At 42.0% G+C, this 25,676-nt stretch overlaps 1 protein-coding gene across 1 annotated transcript in view; it reads right to left on the minus strand.

Annotated features, from left to right (window-relative positions):
- The window catches only part of LOC147017366 (uncharacterized), a 117,295-nt gene that overhangs the window by 67,505 nt on the left and 24,114 nt on the right, over positions 1 to 25,676 (minus strand). Inside the window, exons 5-10 of the mRNA XM_085847715.1 lie at positions 21,064 to 21,139; positions 9,347 to 9,442; positions 9,013 to 9,236; positions 8,671 to 8,898; positions 6,997 to 7,090; positions 27 to 221 (exon numbers count right to left, since the gene is read on the minus strand). Coding sequence (XP_085703841.1) covers positions 27 to 221; positions 6,997 to 7,090; positions 8,671 to 8,898; positions 9,013 to 9,236; positions 9,347 to 9,442; positions 21,064 to 21,139 — 913 coding nt within the window. The remainder of the gene's footprint in view (positions 1 to 26; positions 222 to 6,996; positions 7,091 to 8,670; positions 8,899 to 9,012; positions 9,237 to 9,346; positions 9,443 to 21,063; positions 21,140 to 25,676) is intronic.

Here is a 25,676-nt window from a genome sequence, read left to right on the forward strand (position 1 = left end):
ATGGAATGGAATGCTTGCATTGTTACCTTCAATGTGTCGAATAATATGAAGGGCATCAGTCCTGGTGGAAAAGTAATGAAAGTGTGAAAGACTCTGTTCAATGTTGGATGAGATGGATTTTGTTGTGTTCTGAAAAATCTGATGACACTGCTTCTGTAGATCTGATTCCAGTTTCTTTAAAAGGTCTTCATTTGCTGTTGGTTTTTGATACTGCAAAATAACTGAAAAAAGTAATTCCAAATAAAGTTAGAACAAGATAAAAAAATTACTTTAAAACTTCTTTTAAACTTCCACTTTAAGTAAATGTCTTGATGCAAAGGCCGATCCAGATGGGTTTCAAATGTTCAGAATAAGAACCCGCTGTGTTCACTCAGCCCACCCGAAACCCCACCACACCATTTGGCCCTTTTATTGAACCACAATATTTTCTATTGTTGAATAATATAATGATTCATGGAGTGTCTGCTTTGACAGACAGTTTCAGTAATGATACATCAGAGACAAATTATCCAATACTGCACCCTGATGACTTTTTTTTGCATACATTGTCGAGGCTCGTATGAGAGCAAACACAATGCACAGCAAGGGGGGCATGCAACAAGAGGGGTGGGAGAGGGAAGGAGAAAACAATGGGGAACAGAGACATTAGGAGATCTGTGGAAGGGAGAGGGATGGGGCGGCGAACACGGGGTATACAAGATGGACATTACAGGGACTTTCAGGAAGGAAAGCAGAGAATTCGAAGGAGGTGGGTTTCGGGTGGATTAACGGGGGTATAGTAGAGTCAAAATATGATCCGTATCACCTAACCCCAAAAAATTGCAACAAAACGTTTTCTTGGTTTAAATGTTTTAACAGGTCATGCTGCGTGCCAGAAAAAAAAGTCTCGGGTAATCTGACCCCGGTAAAGGAGTTCATTTGTATATTTTCAAGATGGCCACCAGTGAAAATTTCAATGTACTGCAAACTTTTTTATGGTTTATTTTAGACCATATAAATGCATTAGCAACATATAAGAACATGGAGTTTCTGAATCAAATGAACATAGTTTCTCCCGCCTATGACGTACTATGACGTTTATGACATCATAGCGAAAACCGAAAGCCAACCCCCTTTCTTTCCATGTGGTTCGCCGGAGTGATCAGTTCTGGGCTGGACTTGGGTCCGATCTTGTTATCGAACAGACACTTATGTGATCACTCAAGTCGACTGGTGGGTTGACCAGGGGCAGTAGCATGACTAAGGAGCAACGTGCCCTGTGGACACTCTCGTCCCCCGTATGTTCGGAATATAAATGTAGCCATGCAAGAATTCAATGCTTGCACTTACACGTCTCAGTTCTCAGTGCTCAGTGCTCAGTTCCTCCGGAACCGGAGTGCTCAGTTCCTCAATACTGACCACAGGCTTGTTGTAGCAACTCTAAAGCTGCACCTTAAATCTTGGAGAATGGTACCATCCCAGCCTAGGCTGGATGTTGGCAAGCTCAGGGATGAGAGAGTAGCTGAGGAGTTTGCGAACAGGCTGAGTGGATACTTGGGGGGTCTGGGTGCTTTGGGGAGTCCTGAAGAGTTGTGTAGTGCCTTCAAGACCACCGTCCTTGATGTTGCCGGTGGATGTCTTGGAACTCACCGCAGGGCAAAGAAGAATTTTGTCTCTCAAGGAACACTGGATACCATTGACCAGAGTCGCAGGGCCAGGCTGATTGGCAGAGCTGAGATGTTCAGGGAGCTGAGGGGTAAAACTGTACGTGCACTGAGGGTGGACAAGGAGGCCTATGTGCGAGGAATCTGTGAGGGGGTAGAGCATCACCTGTGGACATGTGATTCTCGTCCCGCTTACAGGGGAATTCGCGCATTGCGTTCATCCAAGCCCATCCCTCGGAGCACTGCAGTTAGAGCAGAGAGTGGTAGGCTCTTGACAGACGAGTCTGAAGTGAAGGCCCACTGGGCCAGTTACTTTGAGCGGTTGTACCAGGCTGATCCCCCAGCTGTCGAGTGGGACGTCAAGGGTGTTACAATTCCTGTTGCTGACCCTCGAATCAACTGTGGTCCACTTTCGCTGGTGGAAACAAAGGGCTGCGGTGAACCAGTTGAAACGGGGCAAAGCTCCAGGGATCTGTGGCATCCATGCTGAACTTCTCAAGGCTGGTGGAAATGCTGCACTCGTGTCGTTGCATGCAGTTTTGTGCTCTGCCTGGAACACAGGCATCATCCCAACTGATTGAAAGAGGGGCCTTGTTGTTCCTCTCTGGAAAGGGAAGGGTGATTGCTAAGACTGCAACAACTACCGAGGGGTGACGCTGCTCTCAGTACCGGGCAAGGTCTTTGCTCGGATAATTCTTGATAGGGTTCACCACCATCTGCTTGAGCACCAGCGTCCAGAGCAGTCAGGCTTTACACCAAAGAGGTCAATGATTGACCGTATCCTTGCTCTTTGTGTCCTCACCAAACGCAGACGAGAGTTTCGGCAGGGGCTGCTTGCAGCCTGTGTTGATCTCTGTAAAGCGTTCGATTCGGTGAATCGGGATGTCCTCTGGAGGATTCTTGGTCTTCGTGGGGTGCCACCAAAACTGATCGATCTGATGTCTGAACTCTACTCTGGTACTGAGAGTGCTGTGAAGTGTGGTGGTACCATCTCTGACTTATTTCCAGTTGTTACTGGAGTTCGTCAGGGGTGTGTACTGGCCCCCACACTTTTCAGCACTTGTATGGACTGGATTTTAGGGAGGATGTCGGAGAGATCAAGCTGCGGTGCATCGTTTGGGAATGTCAAGATCTCGGACCTTAATTTTGCAGTCATCTTTGCGGAGACTTTAGATATCCTTTTGGGGGCCCTTGAGGTGCTGAATGAGGAGTCGGAGCCGCTGGGATTACGGATTTCTTGGGTTAAAACTATGATCCAGGCTTTCGGTGACATCTTGGATGCTGCTGTCCTGTCTGTGTCTGTTTGTGGTGAGGATGTTGAGGTCGTGGAGAGATTCACTTACCTTGGCAGTGATATTCATGTCTCTGCCGGCTGTGAGTCAGAGGTCAATAGACGTCTGGGTTGGGCCTGGGGAGTCATGGATTCACTGGATCGTGGGGTGTGGCGCTGCCGGTACCTGTGCAGGAGGAAAAAAGTCCGAGTCTTCAGGTCCTTGGTACTTCCAGTCTTGCTCTATGGATGCGAGACTTGGACTCTGACCAAGGATCTGAGACAGAGACTTAATTCCTTTGGTACCAGGTCTCTTCGGAGAATCCTTGGCTATCGCTGGTCGGATTTTGTGTCCAACGAGCGGTTGCTGAGAGAGACTTGGATGAGATTTGTTACCTGCATAGTCCGTGAGCGTCAGTCGCGGCTGTATGGACATGTGGCTCGTTTTCCTGACGCTGATCCTGCTCACCAGATTCTCTCAGCTAGGGAGTCTCATGAGTGGAGGAGGTCAGTGGGCTGACCACGTGCCTCTTGGTTGCAGCAGGTTGACCATCATCTCAAGGAGATGGGGATGGGCCTGGAATTTGCCTGGGGGATGGCCAGACGGAGGCCCCTGGAGTACCGGCGGAAAGTGGACGCAGCGACGCGCTGTTCTGGCACATGCTCCCATACCTGAACTGACTTCCACATCGAGTGAACAGCACAAGGAGGCCACAAAGTCCAGGATGGAGTGGGACTAGTCAGATCTATCAAAAATCCAAGAAAAACTTCAGTCATGCAATCCGTTCTCTGATGATCCAGCCTTGAGAAATGTTGGCACTGGTGTTGTAGCCAAGGATGAAGTGAATGTCGACAACTTGCAGGTAGTGGGGAAAGAAGTTGCTGAAAAGCTGACTGGACAACCAGTTTTCACCTACACATGCAAAAGGAAGGACAAAGCAAAAACTCTGGGAGATTCAATGCTGTCCAGGTTACTGGCGACCGAACTATAGACCCTGCTCTTCTGTTTCAGAGGCTACTTGTCATTTATCGGGCAGGGAACCTCTCATTGGAGAACGTTCTTGAATATGAATTGTCTCCATTTCCCCAGCTCTCTTTGAGGCAAAGCACATATTCAAGAAAGCGGACAAGCCACAGCTTGCGAGAGCAATAGATGAATATGCAAAAGGTTTGTCTACCGAGGATGAGTCGGACGATGTACCCAAGACGGACCACTATGTGTTGGATGGTGGCTCACTGATGCATCGCTTTAAGTGGACGAAAGGAAGCACATACGGATCTATAGCTAACGGCTATGCTGACTTCATACTCCGCAATTACGGCAAAGCTACTGTTGTCTTCGACAGTTATTCGGATGAACAATCTATCAAGGACAGCACATACCAGCGTTGTCAAAAGAAATATCATCCCAAAGTCAACTTCACAGAAGACACAGTGTTCATGGGGGAAAAAGATGAGTTATTATCGCATGGTTCCAGCAAGCAGGAACTGATAAACATTATTAGCCAAAGGCTAAAGGAAAAGGGGTACCCTGTGATAAACGCAACAGGTGATGCAGACTATGACATCGTGCAAGCAGCAGTACGAGCTTCCCAGCTGCAGTCAACGACACTGATAGGCGAAGATACGGACTTACTTATTCTGCTGAAGGTGGCAACCGGGACTTGTACTTCCGATCTGACAAGACGCAGGACCAAAGCAGAGTGTATCACATAAACAGACTGAAGAGCCTCTTAGGATCCCAGGCATCTACCATGATGCTGTTCGTACATGCCTTTACTGGATGTGATAAGACCGTGCATATTTGGGGGTTGGCAAGAAATCTCTCTTCCAGAAAGTCATGAAAGGTGATGCTGGTTTGAGGTCATGTGCCCAATCATTTGCTACACCAGGTCAAAGCACAGATGCAATTGTTGAGATTGGGTATAAGGCAATGGTCCAGGTGTTTGGTGGAAAGGGAACAGATACTCTCACTTCGTTGCACCACAGCATCTTGACAAAGAAAGTGGTATCGGCTGTGTCGTTTGTTACCCCAGAGCGGCTGCCGCCAACTGAAGCGGCTACTAAGCACCATTCACTCCGCACGTATTTCCAGATCATGACATGGATGGGAGAAGAGGCAGATTTGGAAGCAACAGACTGGGGGTGGAAAACAGAGGAAAATCAGTTCATCCCAGTAATGGATGAAATGAATGCCGCACCAGACTCTTTGCTTAAGGTAGTTCACTGCAACTGCACTACCAGATGCAGAACTCAACATTGCACATGCAGAACCTATGGTCTACCATGCACATCAGCTTGTGGACAGTGCCAAGTGCAGTCATGTAGCAACCCTTTCAATCAAATGTTGGGGGGTGAGAATGATGACAATGACAATGCTGAGATGACCTAGGGCGACAATGGGCGTGGCTTATAGTAAGGCTGTGTGGCATACATAGATTTATTTTGGATTGATGACGTCCCATCTATGTAATTACAGGAAAGGGACAGCTTAACTCGTTCAAGGAGTTAAATGATAGCATCACATATTATAAAACAGATTTTCTATGGCATACTCATTTATCTTTTAACGATGACGTCATACACGTCATAGTACGTCATAGGCCGATGGAACTATGTTTATTTGATTCAGAAACCCCATGTTCCTATCTGTTGCCAATACATTTATAGGGTCTAAAATCAACCATAAAAAAGTTTGTAGTACATTTCAATTTTCATTGGCGGCCATCTTGAAAATATGCAAATTAACCCCTTTACTGGGGTCAGATTACCCGAGACTTTTTTTCTGGAATTCACCATGACCTGTTAACGCATTTAAAACAATAAAACATTTTGTTGCAATTTTTTGGGGGTTCAACCGTATATTGATTCTACTAGTAGAAAAGATCAAGGTTTTGGATGGGGGAAGATAAGAGGTGGTGGTGAACAACTGCTTTGAAAGCCTGGAGGGAAGAGTGAGATTGAACAGAGTGAGGGAGTTTATTCCAAAGGCCCGAAAAAAGAGGAATGATAGAGTGAAGGTGGGCAGTGATTCGTAATTTTGGTAGTTCAATCAGAAGGGGGTTATTGGCAGACCTTGAGCGCCCTGTGGAAATATCTTCTTCTTCTTCTGCTTCTTTCAGCTATAATATCTTCTATAATAGAAATATCTTCTCTTCTTTCGGCTATCTTCTCCATGTACTCCTCCGAGCGCCCTGTGGAAATATGGTGGGGACATATCGCAGACAGAGCAGGGGGGGTGGTGAGACCAGAGAGGAGACGGTAGAAGACAGAAAGACCACCGACCTGCCTGCGGTGAGAGAGTGAGAGACCCAAAGACTCAGTCTCATTGCGGAAGATACCAATGATCCCAAATGCCTTGGTTTCCACAGCGTGAAGCCGAGAAAGACGGGAGGCAGGAGCACCAGCCCAGAGGGGAGAGCAGTACTCCATCAGGTTGCGGACGAAAGCTTTGTATTTGGTCAGGAGCTCAGGTGGACCGAGGAAGGAATTTGCACGACGGAGGATTCCCAATCGGCGACTGGCTTTGGAGGCCAGGTTGGAAATGTGTCTTTCCCAGGAAAGATCATGGCAGATAGTGAGACCCAGAAGCTTGAATGAAAGGACTTCTTCCAGAGGATTGTTGAGAAGGTAGATGGGGGGGGGGGGTTCCAAACGGTCCTTTTGGAGAGACATAGTCAGAGTGTGAGATTTGTCGGGATTGAAAGACATGTTCCACGTGGTTGACCAGTTTGTGATTTTATCCACATCTGCAGAGAACGAAGAAGCTGCTGCTTGCCGGTCTGAGGGATGACAGATGGCACGACAGAGGGTGTAGTCATCAGCAAAGAGATAAAGAGGATTTTCCAGAATCAGAGAGATCATTGCTGAAAACGAGAGAAAGATGAAAACCAGACTTGAGTATTAGAGTGGATTTTAACACAAAATTATATAAAAATGAATGACCCCCTCCCTTCGTATAACATCAATATGGATGCTTCACATGTACATGGATATTGTAGTTGTTCAGCATTGCTGTGGATCAATGTACCAACAGGTGCATGCAATACAAATCATCATCAAATACAAGACAAAAGACAATACCTTGAAGATTATCATTTTCGAGGAATCGCTGATTAAATTGGGAAATATCAGGCTGAGGGTCAGCCGAACCATCTGAGCTGGACATGGATGACACCTGGAATGAAATAAATATCTCAAACTTGACACATTTAAACATCCATACAAATTGTTTCCCTCAGCAATTGGGGTGTATATCCCATGTTAAGCAGGAACATCGTGATTGCTTTGATCACTGTTCTTCATTGCATGGCACACGAGCGACTGGAGGCCCCTGGTGGCCTAAAGTGCAGCCCCTGACGCATGGCCAATAATACACAAATGTGAAAACACCACCATCATAATCCACCATAAATGCTATCAAACTAACCCAATGGTTTCAAATGAGTGTTGCAACGTGAAGCATAAAAGTAATGTAACTACATCAGGATATGTATGGTTGCAGTGTCAAAACAATTATCCTTGCAGCACAGTTAGCCACAACAAAGAAAAGTACGTGGAGGTGGGGCCAAATAGCAGCCATTAAGGCATCCTGCAGGCCGTGTGGCAGCTCTCACACTGAGGCCTTATCAGCAAAAGTGCCCCCCTCTAAAAAATTGTGAACACTGGTTTTGACAGTACCATCCTGTGAGACTATAAACAGGATGTGACAACACAATTGGTTATTAAATGATGATGATGCAAACACTGCAATAACTATTCAGCAGTCAACTTTTGCCATTCCAAGCTGACATCTGATAGCTGACAACATGCTGTCTGACTTGAAGTAGAAGCAATCCAACACTGCACAGAGGTTAAGTTGTTGATGTGACCAAGGTTCTTTCTCTAATCACATGCCAAGGAATTATTTGAAGTAATACCAAAATAAGGAAGTACATTGAATTTTTTTCAGGTGGTCGACTGCTCACAGCTACCGATGGGGGTATCACCACCTGTCCCTTGTGAGCCTTTCACAGAACATTGCTTCTTGGGGCAGGCTTCTGGATGGAGGGGGGGGGTTCTTCCTGCCTTCCAGGTTATGTTCCTGGTTCTGCTATGCTCACGGCTGGAGCCGATGTTCCCACAGGCTTGTCGCCAGAGACCGAGAGGCCCGAACCAGGTGTAGCACCATGAGAGGTTGCCTCATCATCTGGTGCATTATCTCAGGCTCCCTTCTCCAGCTGCAATTTCACAGCTGGAGTCACATCGACCGCGGGATTCTGGAAGCGGCCCTCCGAGGCCATTAGTTTGCACCTGTTGGTACCATTTGGAATGCTCCTTGTTTGTCTGCAATATTCCCTGAAGCCCCTCGCCCCCTCTTTTATTTCACTGTGGCCAATCATATGCGGCACCCCCATCCTAAATTTTTCCCATCTTCTTTAATTTATTTTTCAGCCTCTTGGTTTTTCGGCCAGACACTTTCCCTGTGGAGTAAATTTAAAAACATCAAGTCCTGGGCGCTCCGTGTAGGTTTGAACACCAAATTTTAAAAAGCAGTTGAGAACCAGTGGCTGAAGAATTCCTTTTTTAAATTTCTCATTGAACACTTCATTGATATTCAAATAAATACCAAAATTTTCTGCAGCATATAAATACCTTACAACTTGATCAACGTTCTTGAATCCAGAATAGATCGACACAGCAACAAATTCCGAGCTTTATCCTTCTGATTACAGTCTAAACGATTGACACCATTTCAATCAGTGATGGAAATCTTACTGTTTGAATGTCATCACGATGTCCAAGAGTACTTAGCCTTGATATAATTTCATTTCCAACTCGCATCACAGCCTCCTCATTCTGGTCACAGTCGTATACGCCGTCTGACTCGAAGAAGAAGCAATCCACCACTGCACGGACATTACTTTGTTGAACGTGTGTGGCGCTGTGAGGATTTGCCAGGTTTGCTTTCTTTTGAAAGTGATTCAACACAATCAATATTACAGGCTGGTTTGGAAGCAAAAGAAACACCAAATATCAAAAATGAAAGAGGTGGTGTAAATTTGAATGTATTTGAACAAAGCTTGTCATGTTTTGCAAGAGAAAAGGCAGAAAGTTTACTTCGTCACTTGCAATGCGTTGTAATGCAGCTTGAGCATCAGTGCCCACACGAGAAGAGTTAACACAGAAAAGGACGAGAGGTTTGGTGTCAGAAATGGGGGTTGTTCTTGTATACGGCTCGATACGCAGATCCACATTTATCTTGTGGAAATAGCATTTCAACTTCTTCAAAAAACCTTGTTCTGCTCCCTTTGAATTTCCATATGTCTCATACTGCAAGAAAACTAAACAGAGGAGTGAAATATTAGTTTAGTAAAGGAGTAAACTTTTCAATGGTAATTTTTAAAATTCATACTGGAGTTTACCACAGGATAACACAAACAAAGCACAACACCTGATTGTTGAGTTTTCTGAGCTTTTGATCTTGTATTTTCTTCATTAGATGAACGATGTGTTTTTGAAGAATTCATGTTGCTAGAACCTGGATCAGCTGCGTAGAAAATATACATCAATGATAAAGTAAGCCAATCCATTATGCAAGGACATAAAACCACCAAACGCCATAGCCATTGATGCCAAGACCATGTGAGCAGGATATTCTTAGCAATTAGAGATGGTTTCATGCCAGTTAGCTTCGTAATAACACACTTTATTTTTACTGATTACATACTGGGAAACTATGAATGATTTTGTGGGTGGGGGATCAAAGGGGCTTCGGCAAATTATTTTGATTTAAAATAAAAAGAACAAAAGTAGAACCATTACTGTTTGGCCTTTGGAAAGAATCTTGGTTTGTTTTCATCTATCGTATAATGTTACGTGAACGCTGGGAGCAGAACGGCCAACTTGATGCAAAACATTCTGAATTCACAACAATGTACTTGTTGAATATCGATGATCTTTCTGTTTCCGATTCCACCCTGCACACAACACTACATCTCCACACCTCTGAATAGCAAAGAGGCATGAAATCACTGTCTGCAGATGTGTGAAACAAAGAAGTGATTGGTCAGCTACCTGGAACAAGTCTTTCGACACAGGAAAGTCACAAACTCTCCCTCTGTCCTTCAATAATAATCAGATGTTGAATCCTGGGAAGAGATGGAATTGCAACTATTGGGTTTTATTGTTTGACACGTGTCTACAACAGTTTGTACGTTGCCTGACACATTGGTGTTCTCCACAGAGCCAATTCCATTTTGAGCCAGATAGACTTTAAAGTGGACAAGGCCTTCAACAAAATTAACACTGAATGTGAATCCCAACTCTAGGCTGGTACAGCTTTTTCACATCTTGCTCACCTGGAAGACATAGATTCCAATACCTTTTATCTATTATTGGGATTTCCTGATACAAAGAGGAATCGGAGGGATTGCTTCTCACCTACGTAAGCAGGAAGTTGGCCTTATATTTTTGTACTGCATCACTTCTTGCCAGGCTCACACACTCACTGTATTCCCTTCCCCAATCCCCAAAAATCAATTGCATTTGCACAGAAACCCACACCTGCTTTTCATGCCCAAGTACAGCCTAACACAGAGGTTGTGTGGCTGTCACTATGTCACCAACATTCACTCGTCGATTGGTCATGGCACCGACGAATTGGGTGTGCCCATTTTTCCGATTGGTCGTGGCACTGACCATTTTAGTCTGTGGGTTGGACAGGGCTACCATGCATCCCTCCCCCCCGAACTCCCCAACTCCCCCCCCACCCCATCCCACCCAGTACTCCACTTAGTTGGTATAGTTTTTGTTCCTAGTGATGTCCTGGGTGAGGAAAAAAAAAAAAAAAGATGACAACACAAAATATCTTGGCCTGGAATTGTACTTTGGACACCTTATTAATAGTACCCATAATTGCATGAAGCAATTTATATACTCTGAAATATTGGGGGTAGGGTTGCTTTGTAGCTTCCTGTCTCAATTTAAATATACTGTTCATTGAATGTTGTATATATTTTTTAAGGATATTCAATTTGCTGTTCAATGTTGTAAGCAAATGTCCATTTCTGATGAATATGCATGCGAACAGTCATGCAATCACAATGACAAATAATTTAATCAAAGCAAACATTATCGAATTTCTCAATGGGATTAACAAGACTTATTCTGATTATTTATATACAACCTTAAGTATTGTTTAATCTACTGGCTATACTCAAGGGATCACTTGGTGAAGTTTTGAGTCCAAAGTTAAATATCCTGCAATGAGTTTTCAGTGTGCACAACCAATGAAATAAGATGAGACCATTGCACAATTTATTCACATTATGGATCCTCGCAAACGACTTTGCAGTCGTTGGGCTGTGAAGGTTCAGAGTTCACCTACTGCACACTAATCTGAAATGAGTGACATTTTGTTGGTCATTTGGAGGTCCTGGATGAAAAAAATTATGTTCACTCCTGTATATTTGGATAGAATTGTACTTTACACCCGATATTATAAATTATCAGATGTTACAAAAAGTGATTTTTAATGTTGAAATTTAAAGGGGTTGTGTGGTAGCTTAACAGATTTTCCATCACATTTTGAATGTTCTGTTCTCATTGTTATCTATTATTGGAACAGTCATCGATTTCCTTCTTCTGAAGTGATGCGTGTTCAGGTGAATAAGATATTAACAGACAAAGACAGACAGTCTCTGAATGGTTTACTTCTGAGCACTGGATCACAAAGCAGTCCAACTATGGACCCACCTTCAGTTATGTATAAAGACACGTGGCAGCCACATTCAAGTAGTTCCTTTGTATCACTACCCTTCAATAATGTAAATATTATACAGATCTGATAAATAATGACCTTATCAGAGTGTTGAAATTACAATAACGATTTAGGAAAATACTGGATCGAATGTTCATATTAACTCTAAAGCCACATCTGCTGGGCTTGTCATGTTTAATCATGGCCCCTAATGTAGACAAGCCATTATTGGTGGTGGCAGCTATGTTAGTCTCAGTGTTTTAGTTCACGAAAAATATTTTCACGAATAAAATAAGTGACCACTATATTCGTTATTGTTGTGTGTCTGTCTGCCTGTCTGCCTGTCTGTCTGTCTTTCTGTCTGTCTTTCTGTCTGTCCCGAGCATACCTCCATGGGTTTTGATCCGATCCTGATAAAATTTGGGTGGGAGGTTTATATCATGATCTAGTTGTTTTCCTGAGAATGGGTGTGGTGCGCCCATTATGGGCGGAGCCACGCCCAAAATAAGATGTGTTTTTAGGGGGTAGCGAATTTCAATTTGCATCTTCTCCTTGGGGGTTTGTCGAATCTGAGAGGGGTTTCTGTATTTGGTTAGCCCAAAGGCACCTGCATAGCCCCACGGAACTTGATTTTTCATTTTCGTCCCAAGGTCAAGGTCACAAGGTCACGAACTTAGAAAATTTCGAATTTTGACATAAAAATCATACGACCGCCCAAACTTTGAGAGCTAGGATGACAATATTTTTTATGCATAATCTTGAGGTCATTCCCCACCTAAAGTCTTGAAACCATTTTGCTCTATCTCGAACACCTTGCCCGTGGTGCCCCCTTCAAGTTTGTTTTTACGCTGATTTCATCAAAGTATGGATAATCCGAGGAGTGCGGAATGCCATATAGCCTATATGATATTATATTGTTCCTGGAATGTTCCAGAGGAAGTTTTGCACCAAAGGTCATAATCCTTGACCTTTGATCTTTAAAGTTCACATAGGTCAAATTTTCAAACTTGTGGGAATCAAACCGTGTTTTCAACCTTCTTTGACGAACGAACTCCAATAAGCTATAGCACGTATCCTGTTTCCTTATTTTAATGTCCACATTGCTTTGTGACCTTTAAAGGTTATGCAAAGGTCAAATTTTTAAAGTTGTTGAACGAAACCGGGTTTTCGACATTTTGGAGCTAATAACCTGTCACTCGTACCAGATCATGTTGATCATTTTTATAACTTGATCAAACATTATCACATTGTCTCATCCTTGACTTCTGAAACAATCTACATCGTCAAATATCGCTCGAGAACCATCGTCGTCTTCAGACTTGTCTTTTCCACAGTCGATGTTGATTGATACCGTCCAAAGCTGAATAATGCAGCAACTGGAAACACCAAAGACGAAAAAGTGCAGGGACAGTGAAGATCTAGAAAGAAAGAAGATCGTGAACTTCACTTCAGTGCTTCCAAATGTGAGCATCAAGGATGGAAGACACCTGTGAACTAATTCCCATTGCATACGAGGAGAACCAAAGATACCACAGTAACTGTTATCAGTGTTTTATAATGAACCTAAACAGATTGGCCAAATCTACTAAATTGAATTCTGAATCATCATGCTCATCAGGTAGCTCAAAGACATCCTCAGCAGGTGGAGCTAACCAGATATGCAAGCCTGAATGCATGTTCTGCAACAAAGAAGGTAATAAAAAGACAAAGATCAAAAGTATAGCGGATCAAAAGTGGATCAAAGGATTGGACTTTTTTCTTGCGAAGCACAGTACCATGGAAGCTGTCACCGGAAATATATCACAGACCCATGCTGGTGGAGGAGTGAGGATGAGTTGAAACAAGTTCAATAAATACAGCTTGAACGACTCAGCAATGTCATGAAGACCGATGACAGATTGAACTGGTTTGCTTCCTGCATTTCTTCTTCACTAGTTTGGACATTCCCACCTGGCGATCCTATAGCTTTGGCTCCAGCCACGTGTGATATGGCAACCTTGTAGATTTTCAGCTTGATGTACTTTATTGAATGTTTTCCACTTTTAGTGATCAATGGAATGTCTGGAATGGTACCACCACAAACGTTTAGAAGACTGTCAACATCTTGAGTCATAATTTCATGTGCTGTATGTATGTATACAGTGGTGAGGAAACGTTTGTGAACCCTTTCCAATTTTCTGTATTTCTGCATCAATTCGACCTAAAATGTGACCTGATCTTCATCAAAGTCCGAATAATAGATAAAGAGAACCTGACTAACCAATTAGCACAAAAAAAATCTACTTTTTCATAACTTGCAAAATCGAAGATTTTTCAAGTATAGTGGTCAGTCGATTTTGTTATTCTGTCTGTTCGTTTGTTTGGCTGAATATCACCTTCAGGTCACAATTCCAAACCGATCGTCATGAAACTTTACTAAGTTGTAGAGGTAGTCTCAACTGAAAAGCTATATGATTTTGAGGTCAAAGGTCAAATTTCTAAAATCCAATTTTTTTTCATCCAATTGACATGAAATTTGAACAAGATTTGCAGAATCCATCACTGAATTGGGACACCAACTATTTTGAGGTCAAAACGTCAAAGATCAACTCAAGGTCAAACTTCTAAAATCATCAATTTCAATCTGAAGAATAATCAATTTTCATCCGATTGACCTCAGCTTTGATTAAGATCGTCACTTTTAATCTTAATTAAATGGACAATTTAATGTATCCATGGCAACCTTTGGAGAGGTTGGGGGGTGGATTTTGCAAGTACCATGCTCTGCATGACATCTTTTTCTTGTTCATTTATTGAGCAAAATGATCCAACATTCAATTTATTTGTCAGATGTATGTGAACCTTTAGATTCAGGAACTGGTGGCATCCCCTTGAGAAGCAAAAACTTCAACCAAACATTTCCTCTAACTCCTGATCAGTCTTGCACATCGGCTTGGAGGAATTTTGGCCCATTCCTCCTTCTAAAACTACTTCAACTCAAAGATATTTGTGGGCTTTCTTGCATGAACTGCTCGCTTCAGGTTCTGCCATAACATTTCAATTGGGTTAAGATCTGGACTTTGACTTGACCATTTCAAAATGAAAAATCTCTTCTGCTTCACCCATTTTGTTGTAGATTTACTTTTGTGTTTTGGATCGTTGTCTTGTTGCATGGCCCATTTCTGTTAAGCTTCATCTTACGGATGGATGCCCTGACATTCTCCTGTAGAATTTGCTGGTAAATTCCAGAATTCATGGTTCCATCAATGATGGCAACTGTCCGAACCCTGAGGCAGCAAAGCAGCCCCAAACCATGATACTCCCACCACCATACTTCACGGTTGAGGTCCTTATGTTGGAATGCAGCATTTGGTTTTCGCCAAACATAACATTTCTCATTCAAGCCAAAACGTTCCACTTTTGGGTAGTCGATAGAGTCTAAAAAAAAAAAATTTCGAATATTTTTTTTCGATTAAAAAATTTTTTTTTGATCTACCCTTATTTGTTGGTCGTGGTGTCAGTCTGTCCATGTAGTCGACTACCCATGTCCGCGTACCAGCTTGTTTGTTGGGTAGTCGATCTCGTCGAAAATTTTTTTTTTGAAATTTGTTCTATCCTTATCAGTATTTCCGTCAATATGTTTGTCTGTTGTGTCGTCGATCTAGTCAAAAAAAAAAAAAAAATTTTGGGAAATTTGTTCTACCCTTATTATCACTTTTTCCGTCGATATGTTTGTCTGTCTGTCTGTCTGTCCCTCTGTTCGGTCCAGTGCTCCATTAACACAATGGCGATTTCGATGAAACTTGGTTGGTAGGTTCATACCATGACTTAGTTGTATGCAAATGAGAACCGTTGCCTAGCAACGGGACTTTGAAATTTTTGAAAAATCATAAAAAAAAATTAATTTTTTTCGTTGGAATCTTTGTGAATACATTTACAGAGGGGCGAGAGAGGAGAGGCGAGAGAGGAGAGGCGAGAGAGGAGAGGCGAGAGAGGAGAGGCGAGAGAGGAGAGGCGAGAGAGGAGGGGGCAGGGAGAGAGGGAGAGAGAGGGGGGGAGAGAGAGGGGGGCGTCACAATTCAAGAGAGGGGGAGTAAACCAGTAAACGGATAGCTCAAAAATCTTGCAAGTTCACCTGGCAAGACATCTAGGTTGTTTGCAAGATGCGAGGCAGTTGGGAGCCATGGTAGTGTGCTGAATTCCTCAAAAGCACTTAAGATTATTTTGCACAATGTCAAAGCCAATCCTTTAATCAGGTCGGCAGTCTCAAGTTGAAAAACGCACTACACTGCGGTTCTGAAGTCGACTTCAGAGCTGTACATCAGGTAAGTTTGAAAGTGTCCTTTGTGCTCCAATTCAGCGAAAATAAACTTACTTCCATAAACTTCACCACCCTGCAGTTCATGAATGAGATTTACACTCCTATAATTCTTGTTTGGAAACATTGTGGCATCCATGTTATTCGTGAAGCGAAAGTGATATTCGTGAATAACATCATTGCAAACATGTTATTCGTGAAGCGAAGCATTCCTTTTTTTCAAAAGATATGTGACAACCTCTCATCTTCTTCCACTAATATATCTTTCTGGTCCTTAGCTAAAAGTATCTCCAACAACTTCTGTCACTCTAGCTTTCCTTCGCTTTTCTGTTCCGACGATACTATCACTGTCTCTCCGACCAATAAAGCAACTCTTTTTGGTTCTCTTTTCTCCTCTAACTCCACACTGGATGACTCTAACATTCCATCTCCATCTGATGCTCCTCTCACCAATCCTATGTCCCTCCCTATAATCTCTTTTGATGCAGTCAAAAAAAAACCTCCTCTCTCTGGACAAAAGCAAGGCCTATGGGCAAGATGGCATTCCTCCTCATGTCTTGAAGGAATGGGCTTCAGAACTTGCACCCTTGCTTGCTCGTTTGTTTTGTATTTGTTTAAAAACCCAAACTTTTCCTCTGACCTGGAAACATGCCTTAGTACAGCCTATTTTAAAGAAGGGTGATCGTTCAAACTCTTCTAACTACCGTCCTATTGCTCTGACTTCTACCGTTTCAAAAGTCTTTGAATGTCTTCTCAATTCCCATTTTCTCAAGCACCTTGAATCTCACAATCTTTTATCTGATCAACAATATGGCTTTCGCAAGGCAAGATTTAGAGGTGATATCCTTTCTTACATTACAAATGTCTGGGCCTCTTCTTTGAGAGACTTTGGGGAATCCTTTATTGTAGGCCTTGATATCTCAAAAGCCTTTGACAGAGTTTGGCATCGGGGTCTGATATCCCAACTTTCCTCTTTCGGCTTTCTTACTTCACTCTGCTCTCTCACATCGAGATTTCTCTCCGACCGCTCCATCTCCGTAATTGTTGATGGTTCAACATCGACCCCCTTCCCTATCAACAGCGGTATACCTCAGGGTTCTGTTCTGTCTCCAACACACTTCCTTCTTTTTATCAATGACCTTCTTTCTTCCACAAATAACCAAATGCACTCGTATGCTGATGACTCAACATTACATTCCTCCATGTCTCTCCCATCTGCCCCATCTTCCCTCACTCGATCTACATCTCGTTTCATCACAGCCCCCTCTTTAAATTCGGATTTGGACAAGATCTCCCAGTGGGGCAAATGTAATCAAGTTAAGTTTAATGCTTCAAAAACTCAATTTCTTGTTATCTCTCTCTATAAAACTCCTCTCAACTCTCCAATCTCCTTTGAAAGCTCCACAATTACACCATGTGATACAATAAACCTACTAGGTTTATCACTCTCACATCAAATTTATCCTGGAATCCACACATTATGCAAATAGCTAAGTCTGCCTCGAATAAATTAGGAGTCCTGTTCAGATGTCGAAGATTCTTCTCCTCTGAACAGTTGCTCCAACTCTATAAAGGATTGATTCGTCCTTGTATCGAGTACTGCTCTCACATCTGGGGAGGTTTCAGCTCCACATACTTACTGGACAGAATTGAGTCCAAAGTTATTCAACTTGTCAACTGTGATGTGATGAGCATGATGTTTCAGGAATTTGATTCAGTGGATTTGGCCAATCTGTCTCGGTTCATTGTAAAACAATGATAACAGTCTCTGTGGTATCCTTGGTACTCCTCCTAGGCAATAGATATTAGTTTGCGGATGACCTCCATTCTTAATGCACAGTCCGGTGGTTGTGTGAGTGGTTAGTTGTATTTTATGCAGATGTAGTCTCTTGTCAGCATATATTGCTTCAGAGAAGAATGTGAAATATTCACACTTGGAAGCACTGAAGTGAAGTACACTATCCCTTTTTCTTTCTTTCTAGATCTTCACTGTCCCTGCGCTTTCTCTTTTTTTCCATCTCCGATTGATCCATTTCTCAGATTTGGATGGTGTCAGTCAACGTTATCTGTATGAAAGAAACTCTGACATTATCATAGCTGCCACCACCAATAATGACATGTCTACATTCAGAATAATGATCAAACATCACAATTGCAGCAATGGTGTGGCTTTAGAGTTCGTATCAACATTCGATCCAGCATTTTCCTCAATTATTATTTTGATTACAATACTCTGTTAAGGTCATTATTTATCAGATATGCATAATATTTACATCATTGAAGAAGCAAATCAAAGACTGTTCCAATTATATATAGAACACTTGGAACAGACCATAAAAAATGGGATGGACAGTCTTAGGAAGCTCACACACCACTTCAATTTCAACATTTAAAAGAATTTTTTTTTTTTAAACACCCCAAAAAACCCACTTTTTACAACATCTGATAATCTACAAATATCGAGTCTAAAGTAAAAAAAAATCTCTCAAAATATCTAAAATAACATCATTTTTGTTATCTGGAACCTCCACAGTCCACATGACCAATAAAATATCACTTATTTCAGGTTAGAGTGTAGTAGGTGAACTCTGAACCTCCACAGCCCATAGACTGCAAAGCCATTTGCGAGGAGTCATGATGGAGATACCTTAAACTGCGTGATTATGTAATCTTAATACCTTGGCTTTGCACACAGAAAGTCGTCACAAGTTATCAAGTTTGGTCACAAAACTTTACCAAGTGATCCCTTGAATAGATCCAGCAGATTAATAAACAACACTTACAATTATATATAAATAATCAGAATAAGTCCTGTTAATGTCATTGATAATTTTAATTAAAATGCTTGTTTTGATTGTTTGTCATTGTGATTGCTTGACTCTGTTTGGATGAATATTCATCAGAAATGGACATTTGCTACAGCATTGAGTAGGCAATTGAATAACCTTTAAAATGACATACAACATTCAATGCACATTATATACAAACTGAGACAGGAGACTGCCAAGCAACCATTTCCCCAAAATTTCAAAGTACGACAATCGCTTCACACGATGTGTGGGTACCAATTAATAAGGTGTTTAAAGTACAATTCCAACCCAAGATATTTTGTGTTAACGTCAGGAACAAAAAGTATCAGCCAAGTAGAGTACTGGGGGGGGAGGGGCAGAGGGGTGCATGGTAGCCCTGTCCAGCCCATGGGATAATTGGGTGCGCCCATTTTTCCCAGCATCGGTATGTGTGTAATGTTATTGAGTCTAACCGGGTCAACAAACAATGGTCCATCTTGGTGGTGCGGCAAATCTTCATTACATGCTTTCCTCACCACTCACAGTGGTTCTTACAATATTGGTGATTACAGTGTGGCATCTATTACGCGTCTTCTCACCTCATGGCTCATCCTGGTGATTACAATATTGATTGCAGTGCTATCCTTGAAAATTTTACGTTTTTTCGACTCGCTGGCCACGAAGCAGTCATCCGTATCACCAAGAAAAAAAAATTGTAAGTACAAAATCATAATTTTGCAAAGGAGAGTCCATCCACTGCAGGAGGAAAATGACACTCAAAAGAAATGTCCCAACATTTTCAGGCAAGAATAGAAAGTGAATCGTGTGAACGATGACAAACCAGGCTGAAACAGGAAGCTGAAACAGGAAGCTGAAACATAAAGCTGAAACATAAAGCTGAAACGGAAAGCTGAAACGGAAAGCTGAAACAGAAAGCTGAAACAGAAAGCTGAAACAGAAAGCTGAAACAGAAAGCTGAAACAGAAAGCTGAAACAGAAAGCTGAAACAGAAAGCTGAAACAGAAAGCTGAAACAGAAAGCTGAAACAGAAAGCTGAAACAGAAAGCTGAAACAGAAAGCTGAAACAGAAAGCTGAAACAGAAAGCTGAAACAGAAAGCTGAAACAGAAAGCTGAAACAGAAAGCTGAAACAGAAAGCTGAAACAGAAAGCTGAAACAGAAAGCTGAAACAGAAAGCTGAAACAGAAAGCTGAAACAGAAAGCTGAAACAGAAAGCTGAAACAGAAAGCTGAAACAGAAAGCTGAAACAGCTCATGTGTGATGTTCCATTTAAACTCCAAAAACAAGAAATGCATATGTTGTGATCACTAAAATTTCTTTCAAAAATGACAAAATTTTAAAGTGCATTTCTAAGACTGTGCCGCAGCAGATTGCCCACCGAATGCGAGCCGATACGGGTACTCCCTCCCGGAGGATGTGGGTTCCATCTGGGCTGTGCAACTAATTTCCTATGTCTGTTGCCTCATGATCTTCACTCCAGTCTTCTGAGAGAGCGATCCATCGTCACCTCAGGTTTTCTCCCATACCACTCCCAATCTCTTGGAATGTCACTGACACCCTCCTGCCTTCTCTTTTTGTCACTCTTTCATTCCTGACACTCGACTATTCATTTGTAATGTGTCTGTGCTTTTGTCTTCCTGTTCTCTTTAATCTCCACAGTCGATGAACCCATTGTCCTTTATCGTTTCATTGCCCATGAGCCTTGACATACAATTAAAATAACTTTTTCAAAGCATGTTACCAAATCACATACAGCTTGGAAAGGTGAATCATTAATTATGTATCATCATGTGATGCACAAATCTTGTGATACAAACCCTCTTTCCTTCAATCACTGTAATAATTCTTGTGATATAACAAATCCCTCAACAAACCCACCTTGTTATAATTTATCACAGTAACATTTTCCCCAAAAATACAAGAGTTGACTCGTTTTTGATTTACTGTAATATACTCCAAGGGGAACTGAAGTGCATTGGCACATCGTCTCCAGCAACAATTATATGAAATGCCAACAATTTGGCTCTTACAGTAAATGTCAATGTGTTTCACTCACTTTAGACACAAACATAGATTCACAAGTTTACTTTTCTACTTTACTTACACAATTTCAATAGCCTCGACCAGTGTTTAAACTTTCATCTTACCATTACAATCCAAGCAAGTGAAGATTGCATCTGTTTGAAGTTAAACATTGTTATCTCATTTTACAGTATTTTAATAGTCATACTTGGATGATGAGTAAATCTGCACCAGATGCGAAAGGTCAGAAACTCAATATGAGCAAGTGTAACTGTTACGTACCATTAAAATTGATTTCAACGTCGAATCTGTTCCATTCTTGATCATGCTGCGAACTCCCAGTACTTGTTAAGTGTTGCTGGTTGGGGTGAAATAATTAAAATGTAAAATAGTACATTACAGTCAATACATAGGAAGTGGGATTGGTATGAGAGAGAAGTGGTACTTTGTGAAAAAACAAATCAGACAAGGAAGAGTAGGGAAATAAAAAGGAGAAGAGGACATCTCTTCCTTATGTTAAATCACCCACATGAACATGGCTTGTGGAGAAAGGGAGTCAGTGAAGTTGGGAGGAAGAGTGATTTATTGGGAATACAGGGATGACGCATGTAATCTCAAACAATTTTCCATATTACCATAAATGACTTCATATCGTGAACCATTTACTAATAATGGGTTCCTAAACATTAAATAAGAAATAAAACAGAATGAAAAGGTTCTGCTTTAAAGTGTAACAATTCAGAGTGCAGTTTTTGAAAGGGTTTGCCATTCCAACCATTTGTCTACATCAATTTATGGACACAAAAGACTGTCCTACTAAAAATAGTGGGACACCTCATACAAATTGTGAGAAATTACCCACAAGTACGAATAACTTGAATAACTGTGAATATTGTAGTTATAAAACTTTGGGCTGTGTATACCTCAACAACTACTTCATATCTAATACCATGCCACCCAATGAAGATAACTCAAGGATTTACAAGGAATTATGGTGCAGGAGGAGGCCATTAGGCCCATCATGCGTGCACCACACCACTACCAGATTTAATCAATCCGTCAATATCCCTTCCCTTCGAGTGCAGAATTTTGGCTGTTACACTAGTACTCATTTTGCCGACCTTGGAAGGATAACAGGCTGAGTCAACCCCCTGGTGTTAATACAGCAGCCAACAGGGCTTGAACTCAGGACCCTAGGATCCCAAGCCACCACACTAACTGCTAAACCAACACCAGGTTATAGAGGAATGAAAGAGTGAATCCATATAGATTATATTTACGCTCGCAGGGATCACAACAAACAAAACTTTCATCCACAGCCTGATGGAGTACTGCTCTCCCCTCTGCGCTGGTGCTCCCGCCTCAAACCTTTCTCAGCTTCACGCTGTGGAAACAAAGGCTTTTAGGATCATTGGTATCTCCCATGATGAAGGTGAGTCTTTGGGTCTCTCACTCTCTCACTGCAGGCAGGTCAGTGGTCTTTTTGTCTTCTACAGTCTCCTCTCTGGACTTGCCCTCTGCTCTTGGTCTTTGCAATGTCCCTCAAATATTTCCACAGGGTGCTCACGGTCCACCAGCCACCCCCTTCTGATGAAACATCCAAAAATCAAGAATTACTGCTCACATTCACTCTTTCATTCCTCTTTTTTTCCTGCCTCTGGAACAAACTCCCACACTCTCTTCAATCCCACTCTTCCCTCCAGGTCTTTAAAACAGCCGTTCACCACTATCTCATATCTTCCCCCATCCAAAACCATGATCTTTTCTACCCCCGTTAATCCACCTCCTTCAAATTCCATGCTTGCCTTCCTGAAAGTCCCTGTAGAGTCCATCTTGTTCACCACATGTACCCTGCCCCATCCCTCTACCTTCCACAGATCTAATATCTCTATTCCCTGCTGTTGTTGCGCTTCCCTCTCCCGCCCCTCTCGTCTCCTTCTCCCTTTGTATACGTTCTGTGTGTTAGCTCGTATACTAGCCTCAACAAAGTATTTTTAAAAATTAAAAAAGTACTCAACTTGTACCTATCCATCCCGAATCTCTATTCCTCATTCGTGGCCATTTCATCCACCACCATACCAGCTGCCTGGGTGTTAGATCTGCAGTTTCCAATCCTTGCATTGCAGTTTAGGCCTTCTATGAGTCTTTGGGTCTGACCCAATCTGAAAACTTGCCAACCTAGATTTGTAGAACTGGTACATCCTCTCTCACGAAACGAGTAGTGACCCTCTTTCCATCCAACCTCTCTTGTTCATTCACTGTCCACATTTTTATTAAAGCTCATATTTCTGACCAGTGACGAGCTTCCTCAAAGTCCTGGTGGCACCATGTCAAGTCTGTCTCTGAGATATGCACACCTTCCAACCCCTTGCTCACCCCAAATTATCTCACCTCAACTGGACATATCTCGGGCAGAGGACGCAGTTTGACACCCTGCTCAGCTTGGCAAGGTCACTGCCTCCAAGAGAAGGTAAAGTAAGTTGCAAGAGACCCAATAGCTGATCTTCACTGGCTTTCACCTCTTTCACTTCCTCCATTCACAGTCAAAACATATTTATCAATGCAATATTCTATTCTTCTGCCCCAATGGAGATTGGAATGTCCAAGACAGCATCTTGTACCCGGTGTAGTTCCTCACACATAAACTGCTCAGCAGACTGCAGCTGTCTCACTCTCTGCCAATCTGGCATTGATTATTATATGCTGGTCTGATAAATGGAACAAGTCCTTCAACCCTGGAAAATTGCAGTGCAAGACCACTTGCTTAACCAGTCTTTAATTTTAGAGATATTTACCTCTCCAAGGCACTTTCGGTGAAACACACACTTCTCAAATCCAAGAATAATGATCTTCGACCAGTTGGCAATTTTCCAAGAAAACCCCCCAGTGATTACTTCCTCAGTGTAGCCATTATCACTTCGAATGGCATGACCCACTCAATTTCGGCATCAAGCTTGCACAGTGAACAGATGGTGAAGGCTCTATTTACAAGAGTGTTGCTGAGGGCAATCCTGTAACGAGTGTGACTGAAATAGTTCCATGTGTACTATCGGGTGAGGGTAGGATTGTGGTAGTTGGTAATCAATAATAATCTACCCTCAGATTTCTCGACTTGCACGTGTAGAAAAGGCAGTGCGTTCAGCTGCTCCATCTCAAAAGTGAATATGAACAAATGATGGAATGCATTGTGATGTGCAAAGAACTTACAGTGGTGAGAAAAAGTTTGTGAACCCTTTTGAATTTTCTGACTTTCTGCATAAATTTGACCTAAAATGTGATCAGATCTTCATCCAAATCATAATAATAGAAAAAGAGAACCTGAGTAAACAAATATCACACACATAAAAAAAAAAAAAAAATCTAATTTTCATTTATTTCTTGAGCAAAATGATCCAACATTCAATTTCTTTGTCGGAAAAGTATGTGAACCTTTACATTCAGTAACTGGTGGCACACCCTTGAGCAGCAATAACTGCAATTAAACATTTCCTGGAACTCTTGATCAGTTCTGCACATCAGCTTGGAGGAATTTTTACCCATTCTTCCGAAAAGAACTGCTTAAACTCAGAGATATTTGTGGGCATTTTTGCACGAATTGCTCTTGCAAGAACTAACTGCTCGTTTCAGGTTCTGCCACAACATTTCAATTGGGTTAAGGTCTGGACTTTGATTTGGCCATTCTAAAACAAAACATCTCTTCTGCTTCAGCCATTCTGTTGGAGATGTACTTGTGTGTTTAGGATCAACCATTGTTAAGCTTCAGCTAATGAATGGATGCCCAAACATTCTCCGATATAATTTGCTGGTACAATCCAGAATTCATGGTTCTGTAAAATGATGGCAAGCCGTCCGGGTCCTGAGGCAGCAAAGCAGCCCCAAACCAAGATAGTCCTCCCACCACCGTGCTTCACGGTTGGGATGAGGTTTTATGTTGGAATGCAGTGTTTGGTTTTTGCCAAACATAATGTTTCTCATTTAAGCCAAAAAGTTACACTTTTGACTCATCTGTCCACAGAACATTCTTCCAATAGCCTTCTGGATCATCCAGCTGGTATTTGGCAAACTTGAGACAGGCAGCAATGTTCTTCTTGGAGAGCAGTGGTTTCTTCCTTGCTATCTTCCCTTGCACACCATTCTTGTTCAGTGTTTTCCTGATTGTAGACTCATGAACACTGACATCAGCCAATGCAAGAGAGGCCTGCAGATTGTTAGACATTACCCTGGGGATCTTTGTGACCTGTATTATTGTACACCTTGCTCTTGGAGTGATTTTCGTTGGACGACTGCTCCTGGAAAGATTACCAATGGTGTTGAATTTTCTCTATTTCTACACTATCTGCTTGACAGTAGATTGGTGGAGCCCAACATCTTGAGAAATGGTTTTGTAACCCTTTCCAAACCGATGAGCATCGACAACTTATTCTGAGGTCCTCAGAAATCTCTTTTGATCAGGGCATGACAAGCTTCCACAAACCTGTGTGGTGAAGACCAGATTACAATGGTGAAGAACAAAGTTGATTTCTTTTCGGACAATGCCACCAAAACTCACTCCTGAATGTCATCCCATTTATTGAAACACCTGACTGTAATTATCCCCTTAATTGTGCTGATTAACCTAGAGGTTCACATACTTTTTCTGACAAAGAAACTGAATGTTGGATCATTTTGCTCAATAAATAAATGAAAAAATAGATTTTTTTGTGAACTTTGTGTAATCAGGATCTCCTGATCTATTATTAGGATTTTGATGAAGATCTGATCACATTTTCGGTCAAATTTAAACATAAATACAGAAAATTCTAAAGGGTTCACAATTTTTTTTTTTTCTCACCACTGCAAATGAAACAACAGAATCAAAAATTGCAAAAGCATCGTTCCCAAAATAAAAACACACA

Source organism: Eptatretus burgeri, chromosome 11, assembly GCF_056783735.1.
Source record: "Eptatretus burgeri isolate ZD-2024b chromosome 11, Ebu_testis_v1, whole genome shotgun sequence".
In the NCBI taxonomy this organism is placed as follows: domain Eukaryota; kingdom Metazoa; phylum Chordata; class Myxini; order Myxiniformes; family Myxinidae; genus Eptatretus; species Eptatretus burgeri.